The sequence below is a fragment of the Labeo rohita genome, chromosome 12 (genome assembly GCF_022985175.1).
Source record: "Labeo rohita strain BAU-BD-2019 chromosome 12, IGBB_LRoh.1.0, whole genome shotgun sequence".
Taxonomy (NCBI): Eukaryota; Metazoa; Chordata; class Actinopteri; order Cypriniformes; family Cyprinidae; genus Labeo; species Labeo rohita.
Window position 1 is genome coordinate 11,586,778 of NC_066880.1, and position 25,189 is coordinate 11,611,966.

The 25,189-nt window shown below is 36.1% G+C and overlaps 1 protein-coding gene across 1 annotated transcript in view; it reads left to right on the plus strand.

Moving 5' to 3' along the window:
- atrnl1b (attractin-like 1b) overlaps positions 1 to 25,189 on the plus strand; it is a 118,064-nt gene that overhangs the window by 28,146 nt on the left and 64,729 nt on the right. Inside the window, exons 13-21 of the mRNA XM_051124431.1 lie at positions 5 to 123; positions 224 to 356; positions 2,300 to 2,490; positions 2,568 to 2,781; positions 3,293 to 3,481; positions 8,851 to 9,069; positions 10,441 to 10,578; positions 13,421 to 13,514; positions 23,741 to 23,793. Of these exons, the coding sequence (XP_050980388.1) occupies positions 5 to 123; positions 224 to 356; positions 2,300 to 2,490; positions 2,568 to 2,781; positions 3,293 to 3,481; positions 8,851 to 9,069; positions 10,441 to 10,578; positions 13,421 to 13,514; positions 23,741 to 23,793 (1,350 nt within the window). The remainder of the gene's footprint in view (positions 1 to 4; positions 124 to 223; positions 357 to 2,299; positions 2,491 to 2,567; positions 2,782 to 3,292; positions 3,482 to 8,850; positions 9,070 to 10,440; positions 10,579 to 13,420; positions 13,515 to 23,740; positions 23,794 to 25,189) is intronic.

The following is a 25,189-nucleotide window of genomic DNA, read 5'->3' on the forward strand; positions in this document are numbered from 1 at the left end:
CTAGCCACAGTGGATGAGAGATGTTACCGCTTCTCAGACTGCACCAGCTGTACCGCCAACACTAATGGATGTCAGTGGTGCGACAGCAAGAAATGCATCTCGGCTCTCAGTAACTGCACTTCTGTAAGTTGGCCTCCAGAGTGCACCGGTGTTACACGAGACAATTCTATGCACTAGTATTCCTGTGTTTGTTGATATCTCATTTAACTTTTTTTTTTACTAGACTGTGAAGAATTTCACCAAATGTCCAATCAGAAATGAGCAGATTTGCAGCAAGATGGCCAACTGCAAGAGCTGCTCCCTTAACCTCAGCTGCCAATGGGATCCTCAACAACAGGAATGCCACACCCTTCCCGGTAAGAACGCCATAGGGTGATAAAGGAGATTTTGTTTTGTGAAAAGAGACTGGCCATAATTAGGCTCGTCAGACAATATTCACACGTTATTCAACAAAATTAACTTTAAAATGTCAAAATATGAGCCCATAATCCATAATAACACTTACTCCAATTAATCCTGATCGTAGATTAATTTTATTCAGTGAGCTTTCCGCAGTGTATATATATATTGGCCAAAAGATATCTTTTACCTTAAAATGTTGTTCAGACAGGAAGGTCACTATTTTTTTGGAACGAAGCCTGTTTGGCAGATTTAAACCCCTGTCTTCCCTCCACTATCTCTGATTTGTAATTTACCTAAAGAGCTTATAGTTGAAGTTTGCATCCCCCTTTCAGAATTATTAAAAAGGTAAATTATTTTACCAAAATAGGGGGGGGGATCATACAGTATGCATATTATTGTTTATTTAGCTCTGACCTGAATACAATATTTCACATAAAAGACATTTACATATAGTCCAAAATAGAAAATAATAGTTGAATTTATAAATATGACCTGGTTCAAAAATTTACATCCCCTTGGTTCTTCATACTGTGTTGTTACCTGAATGATCCACAGCTGTGTTTTTTTTGTTTAGTGATAGTTGTTCATGAGTCTGTTGTTTGTCCTGAACAGTTAAACTGCTCACTGTTCTTCAGAAAAATCTTTCAGGTTCCACAAATTCTTTGGTTTTCCAGCACTTTTGTGTATTTGAACCCTTTCTAACAACTACTGTATGACTTTGAGATCCATCTTTTCACACTGAGGACAACTGAGAGACTCATATGCAACTATTACAGAAGGTTCAAACACTCACTGATGCTCCAGAAGGAAACACGATGCACTAAGAGTCATGGGGTGAAAACTTTTTGAATTTTAAGATCAGGGTAAATGTAACTATAAAAATGTAAAATGTATGTCTTCTGGGAAACATGTAACTGTCTTCTGTAGTCTCTGAAGGGCAGTACTAAATGAAAAAATTTGATATTTAGGCAAAATAATGAAAATGTACACGTCTGCATTTTGTTCAAAAGTTTTCACCCCCGGCTCTTAATGCATGGCTTTTCCTTCTGGAGCATCAGTGAGCGTTTGAACCTTCTGTAATAGTTGCATATGTGTCACTCAGTTGTCCTCAGTGTGAAAAGATGGATTTCAAAATCATACAGTCATTGTTGGAAAGGATGCAAATACACAAAAATGCTGGAAAGCCAAAGAATTTGTGGGACCTGAAAGACTTTTCTCAAGAACAGCAGGCAGTTTAACTGTTCAGGGCAAACAAGGGACTCATGAACAACAATCTGTAAACAAAAAGCACAGCTGTGGATCATCCAGGTAACAACACACTATTAAGAATCAAGGGGATGTAAACTTGAACCGGGTCATTTTTATAAATTCAACAATTATTTTCTCTTGTGGACTATATGTAAACATCTTTTATGTGAAATATCGTATTCAGGTCAGTGCTACACAAACAATAACATGCATTTTGTATGATCCCTCTTATTTTGGTAAAATAATTAACATTTTTAATGATTCTGAAAGGTGGATGCAAACTTTGACCTTAACTGTATTTCATTTCTGTTGTACATGAATTTGTCGGCATATGTGCTCTTTGTAAATTTTGACCTAAAGAAACCTGAGATTCACAACACCTTTTGTCGTCTTTAAATTGTAAATTTGCTAAACGATTCAGTCTGATTGTGCTTGGCATTTTCCACTGTGGAAATTTCTCTAACCGGCCACTTTGCTTGAATTAGCAATTGGTCCTTTTAGAGCTTCGCTCGTTTCTAAAGAGTAATTTTCATTATGTTAAGAGCTCTCCTGCTGTCTCTGAAGAACAGAGATCAAACGAGAAATGGAAGAAATACGAAGCTTGAGTTAAAAGCCCCTAATTCCTCTACATCTCATGACCTCTCTGTAGCCCAGCTGTGTGGAGATGGCTGGAGCAATGTTGGGGAGGCCTGTCTGCAGATCAACTCCAGCAGAGAGAGCTTTGACAATGCTCAGCACTACTGCAAGAACCTGGAAGGAAACATCGCCTCTTTAACCACAGCCAAGCAGGTGGAATTTGTGCTGGAGGAACTGCAGAAGTACCAGCAGCAGAAGGGGAAGGTTTGTATCTAATAATCATGATTGATGCAGCCTAGTCCCTAATTTTGTTCCTGTGACTCATTGCGTTTGTCCTGCAGAAACTTTCCCCGTGGATTGGCCTGAGGAAGATCAACGTGTCATACTGGGGTTGGGAGGACATGTCTCCATTCACTAACACCTCTCTGCAGTGGCTGCCCGGTGAGCCCAATGACTCAGGCTTCTGCGCTTACCTGGAGAGAGCTCAGGTCTCTGGCCTCAGGGCGAATCCCTGCACAGCCAACACAGACGGCCTCATCTGTGAGAAACCAGTCGGTGAGTTTCTGTTTCACTCTTCTATTCCCTTTTATTTTATAGTGGACGCCTGGAAATAAGCCAATACGATACATAAGCATTCCTTTTTAAGTAACGTCTGTTGTGGCAAAATCAAACCGACTCTCACCAAAGTAAGAGACAAACTCAGTCAAATGTCTTTTATAATTTATTCTTTGCAAAGAAGGTCAGACAGTCATACAGAAACACAGGTTACTGCAGAGTGCGACCCAGAAGGGAGGGCTCACTCCAATTTATATCTCTTCCCTAGCCTTCAAGGTTACATCTCCTAACTGGTAACTTTCCACATGTAATAAGAGTCAGACAAATACATTCTGCTACGTCATACTCCCAGGATTCAAATCTTTATATTTAGGGCCCTAACACCCTTCTCTTATGTCATTCTTATAGCAGGTTTAAATAAAGCAGACCCTTACACAATATTCCATAAGCACATAGATGAGTAAAATGAATTTTTCTTTCACACGTCGTATGTTTTTTTTCTCCCTTGCAGTGAGCCCGAACCAGAACGCCCGCCCGTGTAAGACGCCCTGCTCCCTGCGCACCACTTGTGAGAACTGCACCAGCCAGGCCATGGAGTGCATGTGGTGTGGAAGCACCAAACGCTGCGTGGACTCCAATGCTTACGTCATCTCCTTTCCCTATGGCCAGTGTCTGGAGTGGCAGACAGCAGACTGCGTGTGTGAGTGTCTGCATTTACATATAGTGGCCATCACTGCTTATAAAGCTGCACCAGAGAGAATCTGTGGTCCTTTTTCCTTTTTTAGCACTGATTTTGAGGGGGAAAAGGAAGTGAATGTGTTACACAGTCAAATGTGTTAAACAGAGCTGAGAGTACCTCACTACTGTTGGCAGCTAGGGCCGGGGTGTTTTTTTTTTCGATTTTATCGATTCAAATTTAATGTTTTGCCACGATTTTATTTTTTAGAAATCAAGGAATCATGAAATTTTGAATAGCAATATTACCAAACGTTAGAATTAGACGTGATTATTATTACATGATTATCCACTGACGCGTGACACGCTCATATCGCTAGGCGCTTTTTGTGTTGACAAAAATGCGATGCAGGCAGTAGAATAGGAAAAACATGCAAGATGGGAGTGAACTTCTTTTAACTTGAGCGCCGTGTCATGCCGTTTCATACATGAGATGCTGAAAGAGACACGAGTGCAGCAGTCAGACATGTCCATGTTTACGTTAAAAAAAACAGTGGAAAAGCAGCGCGTTTTGAATAAGAACGTGAAGAACTATACTGTTTGTCTGATATTACTTGTTTGCATCATGAAGGCAGGCTGAAAGCTGCTGTTCATTGTTTTTACAAATTATTTATTGTCAATAATAGTCGACTGGTGTTATACCTTCAGTCATTTTGAATTGAATTATCTTGACTTTTGAGATTTTTTTTTTTTTTTTTTTTTTTTTTAAAGCATTTTTCTCATATTATTTCTGAACTTATGGTATGTATAAGACAAGTCTGTACAAGATGTAGTCATAGTTCATGAATCTTTTCTGCAAAGATATTTAATGAAAGGGTCTTGAAAAAAGAAAAAAGATTTTCAGAAACATATTAGGCAACAGCTGTTTTCAAAAATATGTTTTCTTGAGCACCAAATTGGTCAAATAGAATGGTTTCTGAAGAGTCATGTGAAACTGAAGACTAAAGTAATGGCTGCTGAAAATTCATTTTTCCCCTCATGTATGTCATTTAAAATATGGTAAAATAGTAAACTGTTATTTAATAATATTTCACAGTTTTACTGTTTTTTGAGCAACTTAATGCAGCTTTGGTTACCACAAGAGACTTCTTTCAAAAACTTCACAAAAAAGTCTTACTGACCCCAAATATTTGAATTTTTGAATATTTACTCACCCGTGTGTCTTCCAAGATGTTCATGTCTTTCTTACTTGAGTCGAAAAGAAATTGAGGAAAACATTTCAGGATTTTTCTCCATATAGTGGACTTCAATAGGGATCAACAGGTTGAAGGTCTAAATTGCACTTTAATGAAGCTTCAATGGGCTGTACATGATCCCAGCCGAGGAATACGGGTCTTATCTAACGAAACAATTAGTCATTTCCTAAAAATAAATAAAAATGTATATACTTTTTAACCTCAAACGATCGTCTTGCACTAGCTCTTCATCCAAGACTTAACGCATTACACTGCAATTTGGACCTTCAACCCGTTGATCCCTGTTGAAGTCCACTATATGGAAAAAAAAAAAAAGAAAGACATGGACATCTTGGATGACACAGAGGTGAGTAAATTATCAGGAAATTTTAATTCAGGAGTTAACTAATCCTTGAATAAAGTTTAACTGTTACTTTTCTTTATACTTTAGGACTTCAAAATGATTGTACATATAATGGTGAGACATTTTGTTCATGAAATGAAACCTAAATTGCAAGAGCTGTTTTCTTAAGAAACCCCTGAGCCTTGTTTCTTGGAAGGGTTTCAGCGTGAGTATACCCTTTTCGGTGATGAGAAAGTTGCTCTGCGGAGCCTTTCAGAGAAATATAGAACCAATCAGTGCCTGTCAGCGGCCTGGGTTGTGTGGGTTCTTCATCTCTATCAGATCTGTTGTTTCATCCCATTAGCTGAACTGCTTGGCCTCTGATCCGCCTGTAATGTGCAATTAGTGTTTCAATTTGTCTGCCTAAGCATTCGCTCTTCCCTCTTGGCCGTCCAAGAATGGATTCTTACGGCACGCGTCGGCACACTAAGTGATAAAAACTTTAAGGAAACGACATAATTTGGCATAAACGCTCTTCAGGGAATATTAAAAAAGCGGCCTTGACATTTCTCAAATAGCTTAATGTTCCTGCTTTTTCACTTTCCTTGATGTGTAGTTCACATTTACATTTGTTGTGTTTAAAATGCAACTTGTTTGCTGACAATTTAGCTGTGTGCATATCCTGCGTTATGCCATTTTTGTCCTTCAGAGTGAAGGCTGTAAGTGCTCATAATGTCTTATTTCACCCTATCAGACAGTGAGGTAAGCGTACCGGGGACATACGGACACTCTTCGACTGTAGTCTGTTTTTATGACAGGCCTAGACTTACTGATAGAACTTCCATTATGTTCAGTCTGATGGAAAATGAATTAAAAGCTCTCTGCCAGAAGGAGGTGGTACGATTCCGCAAATCTGTCTGGCTCAGGAAACCTTTTTGTCACCAAAATGTATCTCTCTGTCCGAGTGATGGTTACTTAACGTTTCAACTGCTTCGCCATAAGCCTCGGCCTGTGTCAGAGCCATTTTAAAGATCTATTTCTGCTTCATGTTTTTTTTTTCGCCTATGTTTTTCGTCTTTTTCTCTTCAGGGTGGTTTGTCTCTGTCGGAGCATGCCTGGATGAGTTTGAGTCACACTTGTGAAGGTGTGCGTCCTTTGTTTTTTTGTTTTTAGGCGGCAGTGATTTGCACTGGGATGTGGGGAGCTTGTGTGTGTCGACCCCCATATTGTAACAGTCTGATAAATTCGATCTTAAATCTGGCGGCTGCCGCCACGTCTTGGGTGGGCTGAAGGTCATTTGTTTACATTCGGTTTGTACCATGTCCTTGTCGCATTGCTGAAGATCAACTATTTGACTTGTACCTCATTTTTCTGTGTTTTTCTGTCTCTCTCCACAGTTGCCTATTGGGATGGCCACATTAGGTATTATGTAAATAAGTGTTTTGTGTGCTAATGAACATGAAATGGCATTTTAGTTCAGTAATTTCACATATTTATGAGTAAAAATTATGTATTTAATGAAGAAAAAAGCAGGATGGGAGTTTTATGGTTTAAAGGGATAGTTCACTCAAAAACAAACGAAAATGTAATTTACTCACCCTAATGTTTTTTCAAACTTATGACTTTCTTCTGTGGTACATAAGATATTTTGAGAAATGTTAGTGCTTTTCATAGAGTGTTAGTCAAGTAACCAAAACTGTTTGTGGAAGAATAAAGAAAGTCATACAGGTTTTGATTAACTTGAGGGTGAATAAATGTGACCCTGGACCACAAAACCAGTCATAAGTATTTGTATATAACCGTATATATTATTATTAATTTTTTTTTGCCAAAATCATTGGGATATTAACCCTTTAGCTGTCACTCCCATTTTTGAACACAGACATTAAAATGCACTATCCAGACTTGAATTTTTATAATTCATGAATGAAAACATATTGTTATATGATTTTAATGTACATTTTCCGTGGTAATGCAATGTCTGATTTTAAAATGCCTTTCAAAGGATGAATTTTGAGGTTTTTAGTTTTGAACTGAAATATAATTTCTTATGATTTCTAAAACGTGATAGGGAAAAAGTCAATAAAGAAAGTCTTTTGTGACAAAGGTCAGAACTCATGTTATGATGTAGATTTTTTTTTTTTTTTTTAAGTTGCACTTTTGACATATATTAATCTATTACTTTTCCTTCATAATTTGTAACAAAAATATGGTAAAATATCTATATAGGAGTTTTAGATCTTTCCAACAATGTATAGTTTGTCATGATTAGATTAGGATTTATTTGTACTGTGGTGAAGTATCTCAACTTATTTTATAAACTTCCTACTGTTAATATATCAAAACATAATTTTTTATTAGTAATATGCATTGCTAAGAACTGGGTGGACAACTTTAAGGGTGACTTTCTCAATATTTAGAATTTTTTTTGCCCCCTTAGATTCCAGATTTTCAAATAATTGTGTCTTAGCCAAATATTGTGCTATCCTAACAAACCATACGTCAAAGGAAAGCTTATTTATTCCGTTTTCAGATAGTATGTAAATCTCAATTTCATGAGATTTATATACTTTATGACTGGTTTTGTGGTCCAGGGTCACAAATGATAACAGAATTCTGTCATTAGTTACTCACCCTAATGTTGTTCCAAACCTGTGAGACGTTCGTTCATCTTCTGAACACAAATTAAGATGTTTTGGATGAAATCTGAGAGCTTATTTTTGTCATTTTTGTTTTCTTTGTGCACTGAAAGTCTTGTTGTAGCTTTATAAAAGAAAGGTTGAACCACTGATGTCACGTGGACTTTTTTAACAATGTCCTTACTACCTTTCTGGGCCTTGAATGTGGTAGTACTGTTGCTGTCTTTGCAGGGTCAGAAAGCTCTCGGATTTCATTAAAAATATTATTAATATAGTTAATATAATTTGTGTTCCGAAGATGAATGAAAATCTTACTGGTTTGGGACAAACATGAGGGTGAATAAATAATGACAGAATTTTCTTTTTTGGGCGAACTATTCCTTTGGGAATGGCTTGGATTATTCTTTTTGTGACTAGTGGCTGTGGAGGAGGAGTTAAAATTTAAAAGGGCTTTGTGATGTTACTTGAAAAGCCATTTTTTGTATCAGTATTGATCAGTGAGTCATACACAGCAGAAAGGTGGCTACATGGTTCAGTTTTGATTTCGTGTGATTTTAAAAACCAGTGATATCTGTTAGCTGAAGTCTCAGTGACGTCTCTTAATTTGCAGGGTGCCAATAAATTCATGTCTGTGAACACATGGACGTTCACTATTTAAATCAGCAAGGATGTATTTTTATTCCCAGAGTTGTCTCAACCGTTTTTCACGCCTAACCCGTCTAGACATCTCCTCACTCCTAAACAAATGATTTTTATTGCATGCCGAATCAAATCATATGGTGCTGTTGAGGATCTGTCAGCTCCTGCAGTTGAAAATCCATGAACTCCTGCCAGCATAATGACTAGCATTGTGCTTTTTCACTGTTATTGCTGCCATCATGTTGACCCTGAACACACTTTATGTGTAATGCTTGTTGTTGTGAGGACTGAGATCCTAAGAGATGTGATTTGGCTGCCGGGGAGGTGGATCAAACCGAAAGAGGCTGACGCACATGGCTCTGATGTGCTCTTTAGGGAGAGTGAACTTTCTGGTGGTATTTGAGAGCGTATTACGCAGTCAGTGGAGTGATATGCCTCGTGAGAGCTTGAAAGTATCATTTTAAGCGTTTCTTTGTTGTTTCTCATTGTTATTTTTTTAGAATCTGCTCTTATCTCTTTCTTTTCTCTGTCATTGCAGCTCAGAACTGCTCTGGTTTGCGTACGTGCGGTCTGTGTCTGGAGCAGCCTGACTGCGGCTGGTGTGGGGACCCTAGTAACACCGGTCGAGGGCAGTGCATGGAGGGTTCGTATCGCGGACCAATGAAGAGCCCTTCCAGATACAGCCAAGATATGGTGCTGGAGACCGGGCTCTGCCCAAAAGAGCGGGACTTTGAGTGGGCTTTCATCCAGTGCCCTGGTGAGAACCACCCATGTTGAGACAATCACATGCACACTTGACCTTTAAAGAGCAAATTTGCTACACCAGGGGTTTTCAAACTGTGGTCCAGGGACCCCCTGGGGCACAAAGGAGTGCAAGGTGATCTGAAAAAAAAAATACAGTTAATGGGGAAAAAAAACACTATGTGTATTTTTAGGGCTGTCATAGTTAATGTGTATATTTAAAGGGGTAGTTCACCCCAAAAAAAAAAAAAATCTGTCATTAATTACTCACCCTCATGTCGTGCCAAATCCGTAAGACCTTTCATCTTTAGAATACAAATTAAGATATTTTTGATGAAATCAGAGAGCTTTCTGACTCTGCAAAGACACCAACGGAAACCACTTTCAAGACCCAGAAAGGTAGTAAGGTGATTCTAAACAAGCATGCAAAGTTTTAAGGAGATCGGACCTCAGCTAGCACTATAACAGTCATACATATTAAAAACATAATGTTTCCTTGGTAAATTACCTGGTTTTGCCAAAATGCTTTTTTAAATGTACTTAAATGCCTTAAAGCGCCTGCACCCCAGTAATCGCTGCTTGCAGCTATATTTAGTTTTATTTTCCTTGGGCACAAAAAATAAATTCGTAGATTCATAACAAGATATAAGGGTGAGTAATTAATGTCAGAATTTTCATTTTTGGGTGAACTGTCCCTTTAAGAAATTAATGAACTATGTTTAGTGTGACAATATAAACGATAAGTGATGAATTTACTGTTTTAAGACTCATCAGAAGTAGTGAGATTGTGATAATTTTATTGACAGGTGTAGTTTTTAAAAGTAATGAAAAACAAACACATATATGTTTAGTTTTTTGTATACACTACCATTTAAAAATTTGTAAGAATTTTTAAAGAAATTAATACTTTTATTCAGTAGTGATTCAAATTGATCCAAACTGATATATATATATATATATATATATATATATATATATATATATATATATATATATATATATATAATTTTAAATATATATTTTTAATAAAATGTTTATTTTAAATAAATGGCAATAGCTTTTCAATTCATCAAATAACCCTGACAAAAGTATCCTGTTTTTAATTAGTGCTTTAATACAATGACAATATTAAACGTTATTTTGTCGTCTTTACATTATTATATTTGCACAATATAGAAGGGTTTTTAAACATGAAAATATAGAGCTGCTTTCATGTTTTAGGAAAGGGATCCCTCACTATGGGATCATTATATTTAAGGGTTCTTGGCATAAAAAGTTTAAATATCCTTTAGTTTTCAATTCTTTAGTTTATATAACACTGTGAGTCATCTCTGACATCGAAGTTTGGAAAAAAAATCCTAATTGACAACCAACTTTTATTTTCCAGCATGCCAGTGCAATGGCCACAGCACTTGTGTAAACGGCAGCGTTTGCGAGCAGTGTCGTAACCTCACCACTGGCCTTCACTGCGAAACTTGCTTACCCGGATACCACGGAGACCCAACCAATGGCGGAAAGTGCCAAGGTGAGAATATCTGCACCTGCTGCTAACAAGGCATTTTAAGCTTAGTAATGGAGTAAAGAACACACTGGGAAATGAGTGTTGAGGTCATAGAGGTGGTTGCACTGCCAGAGGTAAGGGGTAAGATCACACATGCACTCACATTTTTTCTCTGTTGCCCTGGAGATGTCGGTTTACAGCATTCTAGCTGAAACAGGATATGCTGTCATAGACTATTATGCTCAAGGATTTGAGACTCCCCCACCATGAGTTTAAACACTAAGAGGTAGCGATCACAAAACATGTGCTAGTTTAAACCTTCTAAAAGTGTGGTCCTAAGAGGTCTAATGTTTTATTTGACAGCATATATTTGTATGTAAATGGGTTTGTTGTGTTCCTCAATGTTTTTGTGAAAATTTGCCCAAGGCTGGCTTTACTTTAATACTTGATGGCACGACAGTTCTGAAAGTGCGCCCTGCAAACATGAGCCACTATCATATTTCCCATGTTCTTGAGGAATATGATATTCATGTTTCTTCTTTAAAAAGCAGACCAGCTTACAAAAGATGTTCATATGCATATCAGCATAGACCTTTGATATACGACCTACAGGATGCTGGGATTTAGAGACGGCATAGAATTGGTCTTATACAAGCTGTCATGTATGTTTAGCACGGCGGACAAAAGCCTGTCAGAGCTCGATGATCTGCAGTGATGTTAGTGCCATGTGAAGAGCGTGTGTAGAATTAAAGCTTATTTTAGAAATAATTATAGTCCACTGCTCAAAAAAGGCGGAAATGGATTTCACTGGAGATAAAAGGCTGTGGCACTTAAAGCTAGTGTTTTTGTCAATGGCAAAACTCTCCTGAATGCAGATGAACCTGTTTTAGAACTGGTGATCTTGAAGGGAGTCATACAATAAGAAATGACATTTTCGTCATGCTTTGAAATAAGAGTTAAAGCGATAGGTCATTCAAAATTAAAATTCTGTCATTAAAGGAAAAGTTCAGTTCCAGAACAAAAATGTACAGATAATTTACTCACCCCATTGTCATCCAAGATGTTCATGCCTTTCTGTCTGCAGTCGTAAAGAAATTGTTTTTTGAGGAAATCTCCATATAGTGATTTTATGGTGCCTGTGAGTTTGAACATCCAAAATGCTGTTTCTGTGCAGCTTCAAATGGCTCTAAATGATCCCAGCCAAGGAATAAAAGTCTTATCTTGCGAAGCGATTGGTCATTTTCAAAAAAATGTATTTAATTGTAATTTATATACTTTTTAACCTCAGATTCTCATCTTGTCTAGCTCTGTGATGCACATGCATGGTCTGTGTAATCCGGGTCAGTACAGTTAGGGTATGTCCAAAAACTCCTATCTCATTTCCAAATTTAAAATGGTCCTACATCACTGTTTTAGCTTTTTTTTTGTAAATGCCATTTGACCCTCTTTGCATGTTCACTTTGTAAACACTGGGTCAGTACTTCAGCAGTGATGTAGGATGAATTTGAGGTTGGAGGAGAAAATTAGATGGGACTTTTTCGACATACCCTAAATGTATTGACCCAGATTACACGGACTGCATATGCGCATAGCAGAGCTAGACAAGACAAGCATTTGAGATCAAAAATAGTATATACAGTTTATACGTTTTTATTGTATTTAGAAAATGACAGATTGTTTCGCTAGATAGGACCCTTATTCTTCGGCTGGGATCATTTAGAGCTCTTTGAAGCTGCATTTAAATTGCATTTTAGACGTTTAAACTCAGGGCACCATATCAGTCCATTATATGGAGAAAAATCCTGAAATGTTTTCCTCAAAAAACATGATTTCTTTACGACTGAAGAAAGAAAGACATGAACTTCTTGGATGACAAAGGGGTGAGTAATCTATCTGTTCATTTTTGTTCTGGAAGTCAACTTGCTTGTATATGCAGCATTATTCACACGTTTTTGTTTTTTTTGGAAGAAATTAATACTTTTATGCAACAAGGATGCATTAAAAGTGATCAAAAGTGACAGTAAAGACATTAAAAACATGTCTTTTAACTGTGTTGTAAGGTGTTTTAATCTTTTAATCTCCTTAAAATATCTTACTGTCCCCAAACTTTTGAACAGTAGTCTATATTATAAAATGTGTACAAAATTGTATTTTATATAGTATATACAAAATATATTTGCAAGTAAATAGTAAGATTTAATTTTAATGTTAATCTAAGTGAATATCTTATAGTTTCTGCTAAGCCGTAATTATGTAATAGTTTTATTTTCTAGTGCATGTAGAATGAAGAGAATTTACCATTATGTTTGTTCATTGACCTCTGTGGTTAAGGTTCATAATTTATTATTTTGATTTTCATCATTGATGTTGCCTGAGGTCAGTAACATGATGTTCTCATTTCATGTAATGCAGCCAAAACTCACTTCTGTGTGAACAAAATCTGAGAACAGAGAGGGACCACCTATGAGCTGATCTCACTGTTTTTGTCAGCTTGTTTGGCCTGAAGTGTAGATCCAACAGATGTACTGAAAACTTATGAGACTGAATTGAATTTGAGTCGATTTGTATTTGTATTTATTTGTTTTCTTCAATATTATATGTTGAAACAGAATTGCTCGGTTGTAGCAGTAGATAAAGAGCTCATTCCTTATTGGAATCTACCTATTTTCTTTAACTTGCAGCGTGTGCAGTTTTTATTAATTAAATAATATTTAAGCCGCTGTGTTCATAAAATCAGTCTTGTACTTCTGTGTTTCTTCTCACACAATGTCTTTCTCTCTTTCCTTCCCCCTTCTGTTAATCTTTATCTCGCTCTATATATTTCTCACCCCCCCCATTTTTGTCCGGTTCCCTTTTTCTTTTACAGCCTGTAAATGTAATGGCCATGCCAACGTGTGCCAGGTCCTGACGGGTAAATGCTTTTGCACCACCAAGGGTATCAAAGGCGACCAATGCCAGCTGTAAGTACAATAAATACTTATTTAAGAAATACAGTAATATACTTATTTTGTTTTGTTTTTTTTGTTTTGTTTTATTTTATTTCGTTTTATTTTTAATTGTATTTAATTTTATTTAGTTAATTCTTTTTCATTTCATTTCATTTTATTTTAATTTAATTTAATTTAATTTCTTTTTGTTTCATTTAATTTAATTTAATTTAATTTGTTTTATTTTTTTGTTTTATTTTATTTTATTTTATTTTTATTCAATTTCCTTTTATTTTTTATTTATTTTTTTTTTTAGTTTAATTTAATCTTTATTTTATTTTATTTTAATTTTATTTAATTTTATTTCATTTTATTTCATTTAATTGTATTTAATTTCTTTTCGTCTCATTTTATTTTATTTCATTTCTTTGCATTTTATTTTATTTGATTTAATTTTCTTTTAATTTAATTTAATTTAATTTTGTTATTTAATTTAATTTAATTTAATTTAATTTATTTATTTTTTAATTTTATTTCATTTCATTTCATTTAATTGTATTTAATTTGATTTGATTTAATTTTCTTTTAATTTAATTTAATTTTGTTATTTGATTTAATTTAATTTAATTTTAGTTTATTTTTATTTAATTTCCTTTTATTTTATTTTTATTTAATTTAATTTAATTTCCTTTTATTTTTAGTTTGTTTCGTTTTATTTTATTTTATTTCATTTTTTTTTATTTCATTTCATGCTATTTCATTTCTTTTTGTTCTGTTTAATTACTTTATTTTATTTTATTTTGGTTGTTCCTGGATCTTTCCAAAGTATAGTTAATACCTTCACACCTCTTTAATCATTAAGTCCCCTGCATTCCATTTAGCTTGACTCTGTGTCCTCACAATTTTGGCTAAAGCTGACCTGCAGACGCAGCATATTTTGTCTGCCTGTGTGCACACACGTTAATAGCACTAATGGAGGTGGAAGTGAGGTGTGGGAGTGTGCTGGTGTGTGTTTGTGATTATTAGAGAGACCGTTCCTCTTTGAGAATAATGACACTCAAGTGTTTCACTCACTGCATTGTTATGCGTGCATGCAGAATTTCTAAAGAGTGGGTTGACCAGTTATGCTTATTTAGGAAACGTGGGTGTGAACTGAATTTCCCACTCAGATGCTTCAGTCATGGAAACAGCTTGAAATCTGGGCTGCTGCATTGCATTCAGAGCTACAGCAGAGGATGGTGGCGCCTTTGTTGTGTTCTTTTAGGAGCAGATGCTTTGTTATAGGGTGACGTGTAACTTTGGGATATGAAGAGGTGTGCAGCTCATGGAAGGTCTTGCTTGATCTTTTAACAATGTTTTATGGCAGGAAACAGGAAACTGTGTCCTTTGTCGCTGCAGGTCTCTTTTTACATTGCATTTTTTGGCACCACAGTGCATTTTAATCATAAACATAGCGACAGCTGTACACCGTAGTAAGGTAATGACTCAGGAGGAGAAGACAGGAAGTATTTTGTGCTTATTTTTTCTTTTGCTTTACTGGTTCCATTGTTAATACTATAACTGGATTCTGTTCGGTTTCATTTGGTTTACATTAATGTTGCATGCAAAAATACAGTTTATTGTGTGCTACAGCATCACAATTCAGTTTGCTACATAAAAACATATGCAATGTGTCCAGTGTAGCTCAATTTTCAAATCACTGATTACTATGAACTGGTTCTTTTTAGTGAATCAAAAGTGTGAGAAGTGTAGCTCAGTTTCTGAACAAGTGACTCTTATGAGATTGTTAATTTTACTGAATCAAAAACATTGTGTGCGACCAGTGTAGTCCAATTACAGAAAAGGGTAGGTGACTTTTATGAGCTAAGTCTTATTAGTGAGTCAGAAATATAGATTATCACCAGTGTAATTTGATTCCTGAACAGTTGGCTCTTATGAGTGAGTAGCTGTTTTAGTGAATCAAAAGTTTGACCAGTGTAGTCCAATTCCTGAACAAGTGACTCTTATGAGTTGGATCTTTTTAGTAAATAAAAAACATAGAAAGTCAACAGTGTAGTTTTGAATCCCGAACAAGTGACTTTTATGAGTGAGTAGTTATTTTTAGTGAATCAAAAGAATTTGACCAGTGTAGTCCAATTCCTGAACAAGTGAATCTTTTTAGTAAATCAAAAACATAGAAAGTGAACAGTGTAGTTTTGAATCCTGAACAAGTGACTCTCATGAGTTGGATCTTTTTAGTAAATCAAAAACGTAGAAAATGACCAGTGTAGTTTTGAATCCTGAGCAAGTGACTCTTATGAGTTGGCTCTTTTTACTAAATCAGAAGAGTTTGACCAGTGTACTCCAATTCCTGAACAAGTGACTCATATGAGTTGGGTTGTTTTAGTAAATAAAGCAATGACTCTTATGAGTTGGATCTTTTTAAATCATAAACATACAACATTGACCAGTATAGTTTTGAATCCTGAACAAGTGACTCTTATGAGTGAGTAGTTATTTTTAGTGAATCAAAAGAATTTGACCAGTGTAGTCCAATTCCTGAAGAAGTGACTCTTATGAGTTGGGTCGTTTTAGTAAATAAAGCAAAGTAAACAGTATAGTTTTGAATCCGGAACAAGTGACTCTTATGAGTTGGCTGTCTTTGTGAGCTAAAAGAGTTTGACCAGTGTAGTCCAATTCCTGAACAAGTGACTCTTATGAGTTGGCTCTTTTTAGTGAATAAAACAATGGCTCTTATGAGTTGGATCTTTTTAAATCAAAAACATAAAATATTGGCCAGTGCAGTTTTGAATCCTGAACAAGTGACTCTTATGAGTTGGCTCTTTTTAGTGAATAAAACAATGGCTCTTATGAGTTGGCTCTCTTTGTGAGCTAAAAGAGTTTGACCAGTGTAGTCCAATTCCTGAACAAGTGACTCTTATGAGTTGGCTCTTTTTAGTGAATAAAACAATGGCTCTTATGAGTTGGATCTTTTTAAATCAAAAACATAAAATATTGGCCAGTGCAGTTTTGAATCCTGAACAAGTGACTCTTATGAGTTGGCTCTTTTTAGTGAATAAAACAAGTGACTCTTATGAGTTAGCTCTTTTTAGTGAATCAAAAGAATTTGACCAGTGTAGTCCAATTCCTGAACAAGTGACTCTCATGAGTTGAATCGTTTTACTAAATCGAAAACCTAGAAAGTGATGTAATTTTGAATCCTGAACAAGTGACTCTTATGTGTTGGCTCTTTTTAGTGAATCAAAAGAGGTTGACCAGTGTAGTCCGATTCCTGAACAAGTGACTCTTATGTGTTGGCTCTTTTTAGTAAATCAGAAGAGTTTGACCAGTGTAGTCCAATTCCTGAACAAGTGACTCATATGAGTTGGCTCTTTTTAGTGAATCAAAAGAATTTGACCAGTGTAGTCAAATTCCTGAACAAGTGAATCTTATGAGTTGGGTCGTTTTAGTAAATTAAAAACATAGAAAGTGAACAGTGTAGCTCTGTATCCTTAACAAGTGACTCTTATGAGTTGGCTTTTTTTGTGAACTAAAAGAGTTTGACCAGTATGGTCCAATTCCTGAACAAGTGATTCTTCGGAGTTGGCTCTTTTTGGTGAATAAAACAGTGGCTCTTATGAGTTGGATCTTTTTAAATCAAAAACATAAAAAATTGGCCAGTATAGTTTTGAATCCTGAACAAGTGATTCTTACGAGTTGGCTTTTTTTAGTGAATCCAAAACATAGTGTGATCAGTGTATTCAGATTCCTGAATGAGTGACTCTTAAGAGTTAATAATTCTTTTTAGTAAATCACAAACATAGTGTGTAATCAGTGTAGTTTAATTCCCGAACAAAGCTACTCTTATGATTTCCCTCTCACACATACACTTTTGGTTGTCATTTCATTGTGTGTGTGTGCATACCGGTAGATGCTTGTTTTTAATTGTGTGTAACCCAATCAGGCCAAGCCAGGTCCATTGGTGATGTATTCAAGCGTGTCTTCATCACAAGGACAAATGAGTGCACAGGCAGCAGTCGAGGCGGCCGTTACCGCTTCCTGTTTATTCCTCTCCTTCTCACTCTGTTCTCTCTCTCCGTCATTACTCAGAGCGGACAGATGCCATTACCCATCCAACATAACGAGGTCCGTAATGAAGCACCAGGACCATTTTTGTCACGCACAAATACTATCACGCTCAAAATGGTTGATTAAAGACCTGATGTGCTGCAGTGATCGCTCGCCGACCCCCTTTTAGCGAGCCGACATTGTGAAAGAGCAATTCAAAAGTTTCCTTTCACAGTCCTGAGCGGGACTTCAGAGCATAGAGAACACGTCGCTCTCCTTTGCGATCAGACGGCAGCTCAACGAGAGATATTTGAAAAGATACACATGATTAAAGAAGGAAAATTGATACAATTTGAAGCAAAAGCATGCTTGATTACTGTAGAGTCCATCATCATCATCATGGAGTGTCATGGAGTGTTGTGTGTGTTGTGGCACTCCAGGTGTGACCCAAATGGGGATCAAATTATGGCACTACAGAGAGAGAGTGCATTAAAGCATGCACAGCGTGTAGGTGCGCTCTCGCTGGAGATTAAATTAAGATACTGAGAGTAAGAGTGCATTATGTTTCACCGCCCTCACCGAGTACATTGTGTGTATGTGGGCATGAACGTTAAAAACCTCTCTTTCTGATTTGCAGTGTATGGGTGAGAGAGAATAGTCATTTCTAAAATGTCATCCAGATTAAAGGCTAGGGGACTGATATGCAGAGGTTTTAAAATGCCTGTGGTGCAGTTTGTCCTGTGTCCTCTGTACCGTGGTAAAAGTGTACTCTACCTTGTCCTGTCATATTTATCACCAACTCAGAGGAAAAAAATATGAATGCTTCAGCTCTGTGTGATAAAGATGGATCCTATCTTTGCTAAGGGCAAAGATAGTTACAGTGTGAAACGGAGGTCTGCGAGAACGGTGTGCTTTAGAAGGTGTACTTAAAAGGTAAACATATACTTTTTTATTTGCATTATTTTATTATCACATGGCTGGGTGTTGATCCAATTTAATTTGATTCACAAATCAAAATTGTTCCCAAATAAATAAACAGCTAAATAAGCGGATGATAAGTATGGAAGCCTATTTCAGCCATGTAAATAAAAGCATGCTTTGATAGATCATAATTATAATATAATTATGGCATAAAATTACTAAGTCATACTAATTGTGATAAACATTGGAATTAATATAAAAACATCTGACAGACAAAAAAAACAAAAAAACAACTGACATAAATTAAAATTGTAAGAGCAAAAGTGAGAACAAAAATAAAAATGATGACCAAAAATTTTTACCATAATTCTGAAATAAATAGTAAGATAAAAAGTCATTAACAAAACATTTTGACTTTGTCTTAATTATGGCTTTTATGTGGTAATTATGACACTTTAATGTGCTTAACTTTGATCATAATTATGATTTACTTAGCAAAAAGGACAAACTCTTACCAAAATGGGCGATGTGATACAGATATGAGATATTTGTGAATCGGATTGTTTGTTTTTGCATGTACAGATGAGGTCAAAAGTTTACACCCCCTTCCAGAATCTGCAAAATTGTTAATTATTTTACCAAAATAAGAGGGATCATACAAAATGCATGTTATTTTTTATTAAGTACTGACCTGAATAAGATATTTCACATAAAAGATGTTTAAAAGTTCAAAAGTTTGCACACCCTTGATTCTTAATACTGTATTCTTACCTAAATTATTTAGTGTATTTTTTTTTTTTTGAAAGATCAGGGTAAATTGAACTTATTTTGTCTTGTGAGTATCTTCTGTAGCCTCTGAAGGGCAGTACTAAATGAAAAAAATATAATATTTAGACACAATAAGAAAAATATACACATCTCCATTCTGTTCAGTTTTTACCCCCCCGGCTCTTAATGCATCGTTTTTCTTTCTGAAGCATCAGTGAGCATTTGAATCTTCTGTAATAGTTGCCTATGAGTCCCTCAGTGTGAAAAGATGGATCTCAAAATCATACAGTCATTGTTGGAAAGGGTTCAAATGCACAAAAATGCTGGAATACCAAATAATTTGTGGGACCTGAAGAATTTTTCTGAACAACAGCAGGCAGTTTAACTGGACAAACAAGGGACTCATGAACAACTATAACTAAACAAAAAGAAAGGTAACAACATAGTATTAAGAATCAAGGGGATGTAAACTTTTGAACAGGGTCATTTTTATAAATTCAACCATTATCTTCCCTTGTGCACGATATGTAAACATCTTTTATGTAAAATATCTTTTTCAGGTCAGTACAAAATAAACAATAACATGCATTTGCATTCATCTATGTATGGGGGATGTAAACTTTTGACCTCAACTGTACCTTTTTTATGATTTTGTGCATATTTTATTACATTACATTCAATACAAACCCTAAAGTCACATTTGGCTGTACTGCACAATTTTAATGCATTTGCATACTTACATAAAGTATTTTTCTGGCCGTGATGCATGCGAACCAGGAGCACTGTGTTAGATTAGCACCAGGCATTCTGCATTAACTATAACGTATCTTAATTTGCTTGTTGAAAGTGGCTTTAATGATTAATCGCATTTGCACTTCAGATACGTTCACAGGACAATGGTTTGAATTGAAAGTGAATTCCCTCTGTAGAAACTAAGTGGCGAGATTGTTGTGAGGAGAGGGAGTGAGCGAGTTGTGTTCTCAAATGAATGCAGACTCTAATTGGACCGTCAGTTCCTGGCTCTGAAGAGCAACAGGATGTGTAATCTGCTTAGGCTGGTGGAGAGCTGGGCCGACAGCGCTGTGTTAATTGTTTAGTGTGTTTGAGATTGAGGTAGAGGAAGCTTTGGGCTGTCTCCTGGCACTCTCTAATGAAGCTGAGGAAATAAAGGACTCCGACAACAGAGTAGAATTACATAATCTGCCTTAGTATGGAAGGGGACAAAGATACTGCAGGCAGCACACAAATTCAAAACACTTACACAACAAGGCTGTTTCTGTTGATTTACTAGCATTTTTCTCTTTAGCGGTCAACAAGAAATTAAAATGATTAAAATTGTTCAAAATGGTTGTAATGTATAATTGGTAGCAATATGCAGATTAGGGCTGCCCCTTAATAGTCAACTAACCGTTAGTTGACAAGAGGCTTGATCGACCAAAATTTTATTAGTCGCTTAGTAGCAGAAGAAAAAAAAAATCCAGTCAGTTGTGAAGTCACAGAGTCTGTGACAGACTGATCTTTAACAGCTGGTCTATGTGGTAATATAATACATCAGGCAGGACATCCAGACGCTTGCCTATTATTCATCAACCTCAAATATAGCGTATCATCTAAAATATGTAAGTAGTAGCAACTTTACATGGCTGCGCATTCTAATGTTAACCTAAAAAATGTGTGCTATTGAAATGTTTATGCGCGCTCCCTGCATGACAGATGGAGGGCGCGGGTGCGGTCCCTTGCTCTTAAAATACGCCGGCATTTTTGGTCGTACAGATAAAAGTAATACATCTTTCGAATCTGTAAAGACTCTTCGTTTATTTGTGTGCATTCAGAATAACAACAAAATGTTGTGCTTTTGTAAAATAATTAAAAGCAAACAGGATGCGCTTTCTGCCATCTCTGTCTCTGTGAACTTGAGCACGAAACTCCATGTAAACTTGCCTTACAGACATAAAACAATATATCTATAGAGAGTAAAATGTCTGCTTTTTAAATGAACGTGTTAAAATGGAAAACAGATATTCTCAGATTATGTAATCCATATGAAACGTGCAAACATGCGCATCACTACTGCGGGGATGACGAGTCAGTGTCGCCGACTTCATCTCTTCAGTTGAAAACTAAGAAAGCACTAGTTTGTCAATAAATTATTTAAACTTTAATGCTGTTAATCCTTGCTGTTTTCTTCTGACACATTCATAATTATTATATCTGCCAGTACACTGTGGCAAGCTTTTTTTTTTTGCCTGCGTTTGAGTGGTTATTAGGCTATGTAGGCAATTGAAGGCACATTATTATGATTTATATGGTTTATTAATAAACATGTGACTAATAGTTGACTAATGCTTAATGCTAAAGAACAACGAACAGATTAGTGAAGAAAAAAAATAGGACAAGGACTTGGTTCTATGCTTTGGTTGTTGATTGTTTGAATGATTGGAGAAGTCCTACATACGTCAGCAGGGAGATATCTAGTTGTGACATTTTGATTAAGGTCAAAAAATGTCTTAAACTTGCATGGATGAATTGTTCACACTAAAGGAATAGTTCACTCAGAAATGAAAATTACCACATGATTTACTCACTCTCAAGCACATGTGTATGACTTTGTTCTTTCAGACAAATACAATCAGAGTTATATTAAAAAATGTCCTGGCTCTTCCAAGCTTTATAATGGTTGTGAATGGCTGTTGGGGTTGGGGTTGAGTAGTCCACATTGCTCCATGGAGTTAAAAAAGGCCTTCTAAAGTGAATTGCTGCATTCGTGAAAGAAAAATATCCATATGTGACCCATGCTGGCAAAATGAGTCGGAATGCGCACATTCTAATTTTGAGCTACTGACAGAAAAAAGTGAAAAATGTACATTTTGGTTGAATTTGAGGTTTTCACAAAAATGAGTTCATTAAGCCCTCTTCTACCGATCCTAATGCTCCAAATAGTAATTAAACATCCAAAACCATTGTTTTCTGAGAGGAGTACCCTTTTTTCTGCTCATTTCTGGATGACTGCTGCTTCTTCTCACAACAAGTTGTAGGTCTGTTGTTGCAAAGTGGAGCAATCTAGCTTTGTGAATATTCATATTGAATTTTCAATGACGAGTCCAAAACACTTGCATAAGACACGCTTCTCCGAGAGAGTGTGATCTCCCTATGAAGTACATTATTGAGAAATGTGTCTTGGCAAGATTCACTCATACGTAATCTGTTGTCTTACATGAATGTTTAGTTAATGATTGGGGAAAAATCTGATGTGAAAACATAAAAAGAAAAGACAGAATCACTCGTTCCTCTTGATTAAACTGCTGTTTATTTGCATCTCTGTTCTTATTTGTAATAATAGATCAAATAAGAAATAGCTATATTGTGATTAATAATGTATATTAGTAATTATTATTAAGAAAAGAATTGGAGGAAATATACAACATTGCTTTTCTCAAAATCAACTCTGCTGACACTATCACCTACAAACGGCTGTAGCTCAGTCATTTTTTGTCCGATTCCAACAAGTCATATATTATTTTAGTGGAGAACATGAAAATAAAAATAACTTTTTTGAAATTTTCTTATTGTGACTCATTTTGCCAAGATGTGTCACATATTTAAAACTTTATAAACTGTAATCTCTAGCCTCCACTAACTGTTGTTTGCGTGTTCGTGGAAAAGTAGCATTTCCAGGAACGTACGCTAGCGCGGTGACATGTGGCAGTGCAAAAAAACAAAACACCAACCATGAATTAGAATTACGAAATGAGAGTTTATAAAGAAAATGTCTGAGGATTTTGATTTAAGCCAAGAGGAGACTGTAAACAAAACTTGGTTCTCACGAGACTAGCATTACATCCCAAGTCATCCACTTGGAACGTCGCTCTCTCGTAAACACGTGTACAACAGTAAGCGGAAAATAGAGATGACATTTTATGAAGTTTAAATATGGATATTTATCTCATAAAAACATATCGATTCACTTTGGAAGACCTTTATTAGCGCCCTAGAGTTGTGTGGAGTACGTTTAATGATGGATGGATGTACTTTCTTGGACTTCAAAATCTCAGCAGCCATTCACTTCCATTATAAATCTTGGAAGAGACAGGATTTTTTTTTTTTTTTTAACAAAACTCTGATTCTAATTGTCTGAAAGAATAAAGTCATATATACCCAGGATGGCTCGCTTCAGGGTGAGTAAATCATGGGATAAAATATTTATTTTTGGGTGAACTATTCCTTTAAGAGCTATAAATATAAATGGATAGGGCATGTATCCAACAAACAGATAAAAACTAAAATACCCCTGTTAAAAAAAACGTGAAAATTTAAAAAAGAACTAAAACTCTTTATAGCAAAACATCTTCATTCTTATTTTCTTTTTTCAGTAACAGCCTTTTTGTTTTCTTGTTTTAATGCCCGTTAATTAATTTTTAATGTTTAATAATTATTACGACAGTTGCATGTTCATATTCATGCATCAGACGTTGCATTGTTTCATTGCTAATGTACTTCATCTAATTTTTTTTTTCCCTCTGCAGTTGTGACTCAGAAAACCGTTACCTTGGCAACCCCCTCCGAGGAACCTGTTACTGTGAGTATGCTCTATTTGAGCTCTGACCTTAAAGTAATCCTGTTGTACCTTGAAAATTCATCTGACTCTGCTGACACTTTCAAAGTCAGAGGCTGCCATTTAATGAAATTAAACTCAGGCAGCTTAAGATGCTGGAAAACCTGGACGAAATTGCCACGGGCTGATGCACAACCACACAACAAGATAAAAGCGGTGGATGAGACATTCTGAATTGGCAGAAATCAAAAAGATCTCATGAACATCTCAGAAGATCTGCAGCAAACCATGTTGAAGTCTGATTGAGTGTGCAGGGCTAAAATTCACAGCACTAGGGGGCAGTCTTGTTGTATATCAAAAAACGGCATATTCTCTGGGTATACATCTGTGTTTCTCTTTCACTTTTTTTTGCAATTACTGTCAGCAGTCATCATGGAGCCTGAAAAGGCTAAATGCAGTCAGTAGCATTTAGGACATCAAATTTCACTCCGTTTGCACATCCCGCCAGCATTATCCCCATTGTCATCAATCAGGATTAAATAAAGCCTTCAATTTATCAATCAATTCCCATCCACTCTGCATCCCTCTGCGTCTGTTAGACGAGGCGCATGTGCTCGCAGGCTTCCGGCCCAATTGCTATTTAGATACAGAAAGCTGTATCACCCGCCCGTATTTTCACAAATAGTGTCCTGTAGGGGGAAGTGTTGGAGAGTGGGCCGCAGGCGACATTATAAGACTGGTGAGAGTGTCAAGCCCCGTCAGAGTGAGTAAGTGAATGATTCGAACTAATTAAAGACACGAGCAGAAGTTTGGTGGATGTTGATCCAGTAGGCAGTGTGAGCTTTCTCACACAAGCAAGGTTTGACTTGTGCATTTCCGGAAGCAGCACTGGCAAGTAGCAAGCACGCTCGGTGTGTTCTGTTAGTGTTACTTGACTCACTGCAGATTGGTCCTGCAAAAACAGACTTCTGACCCAGTAAGACTTCATAGTCATGCTAAATTTTCTCAGTTTGCACTCACACCTTACCCGCAGTCCTCCATGTATTCGCAGTATAATTGCAGTGGGCAGTGTCTTCATTGAATGAAAGGAGTTTATTGCTCTGGTTTCTGGAAATTTAATGTTTCCATTTTATCATTACAATGTTCTGTCTTTGTTGATTCAGTAGCTTTAGATTCATTTGTCTTCTTTAGGAGATTTAATCCAATGCACAAGAGAGAAGTTTGTCATTCTTGCTGTCAGAAGCAACCACAAGTGTTTTCTCAATGTTGTTTGTTATCATTACAAATTTTAAAACAATTTTTAAGAGACCTAAGACTCAAGTTTTAAGAGAAATATAAAAACTAAAAAGCACTTTAATAAAAAAAAAAAGTCTATGTACAGTACCAGTCAAAAGTTTTTGAACAGTAAGATTTGATTTTT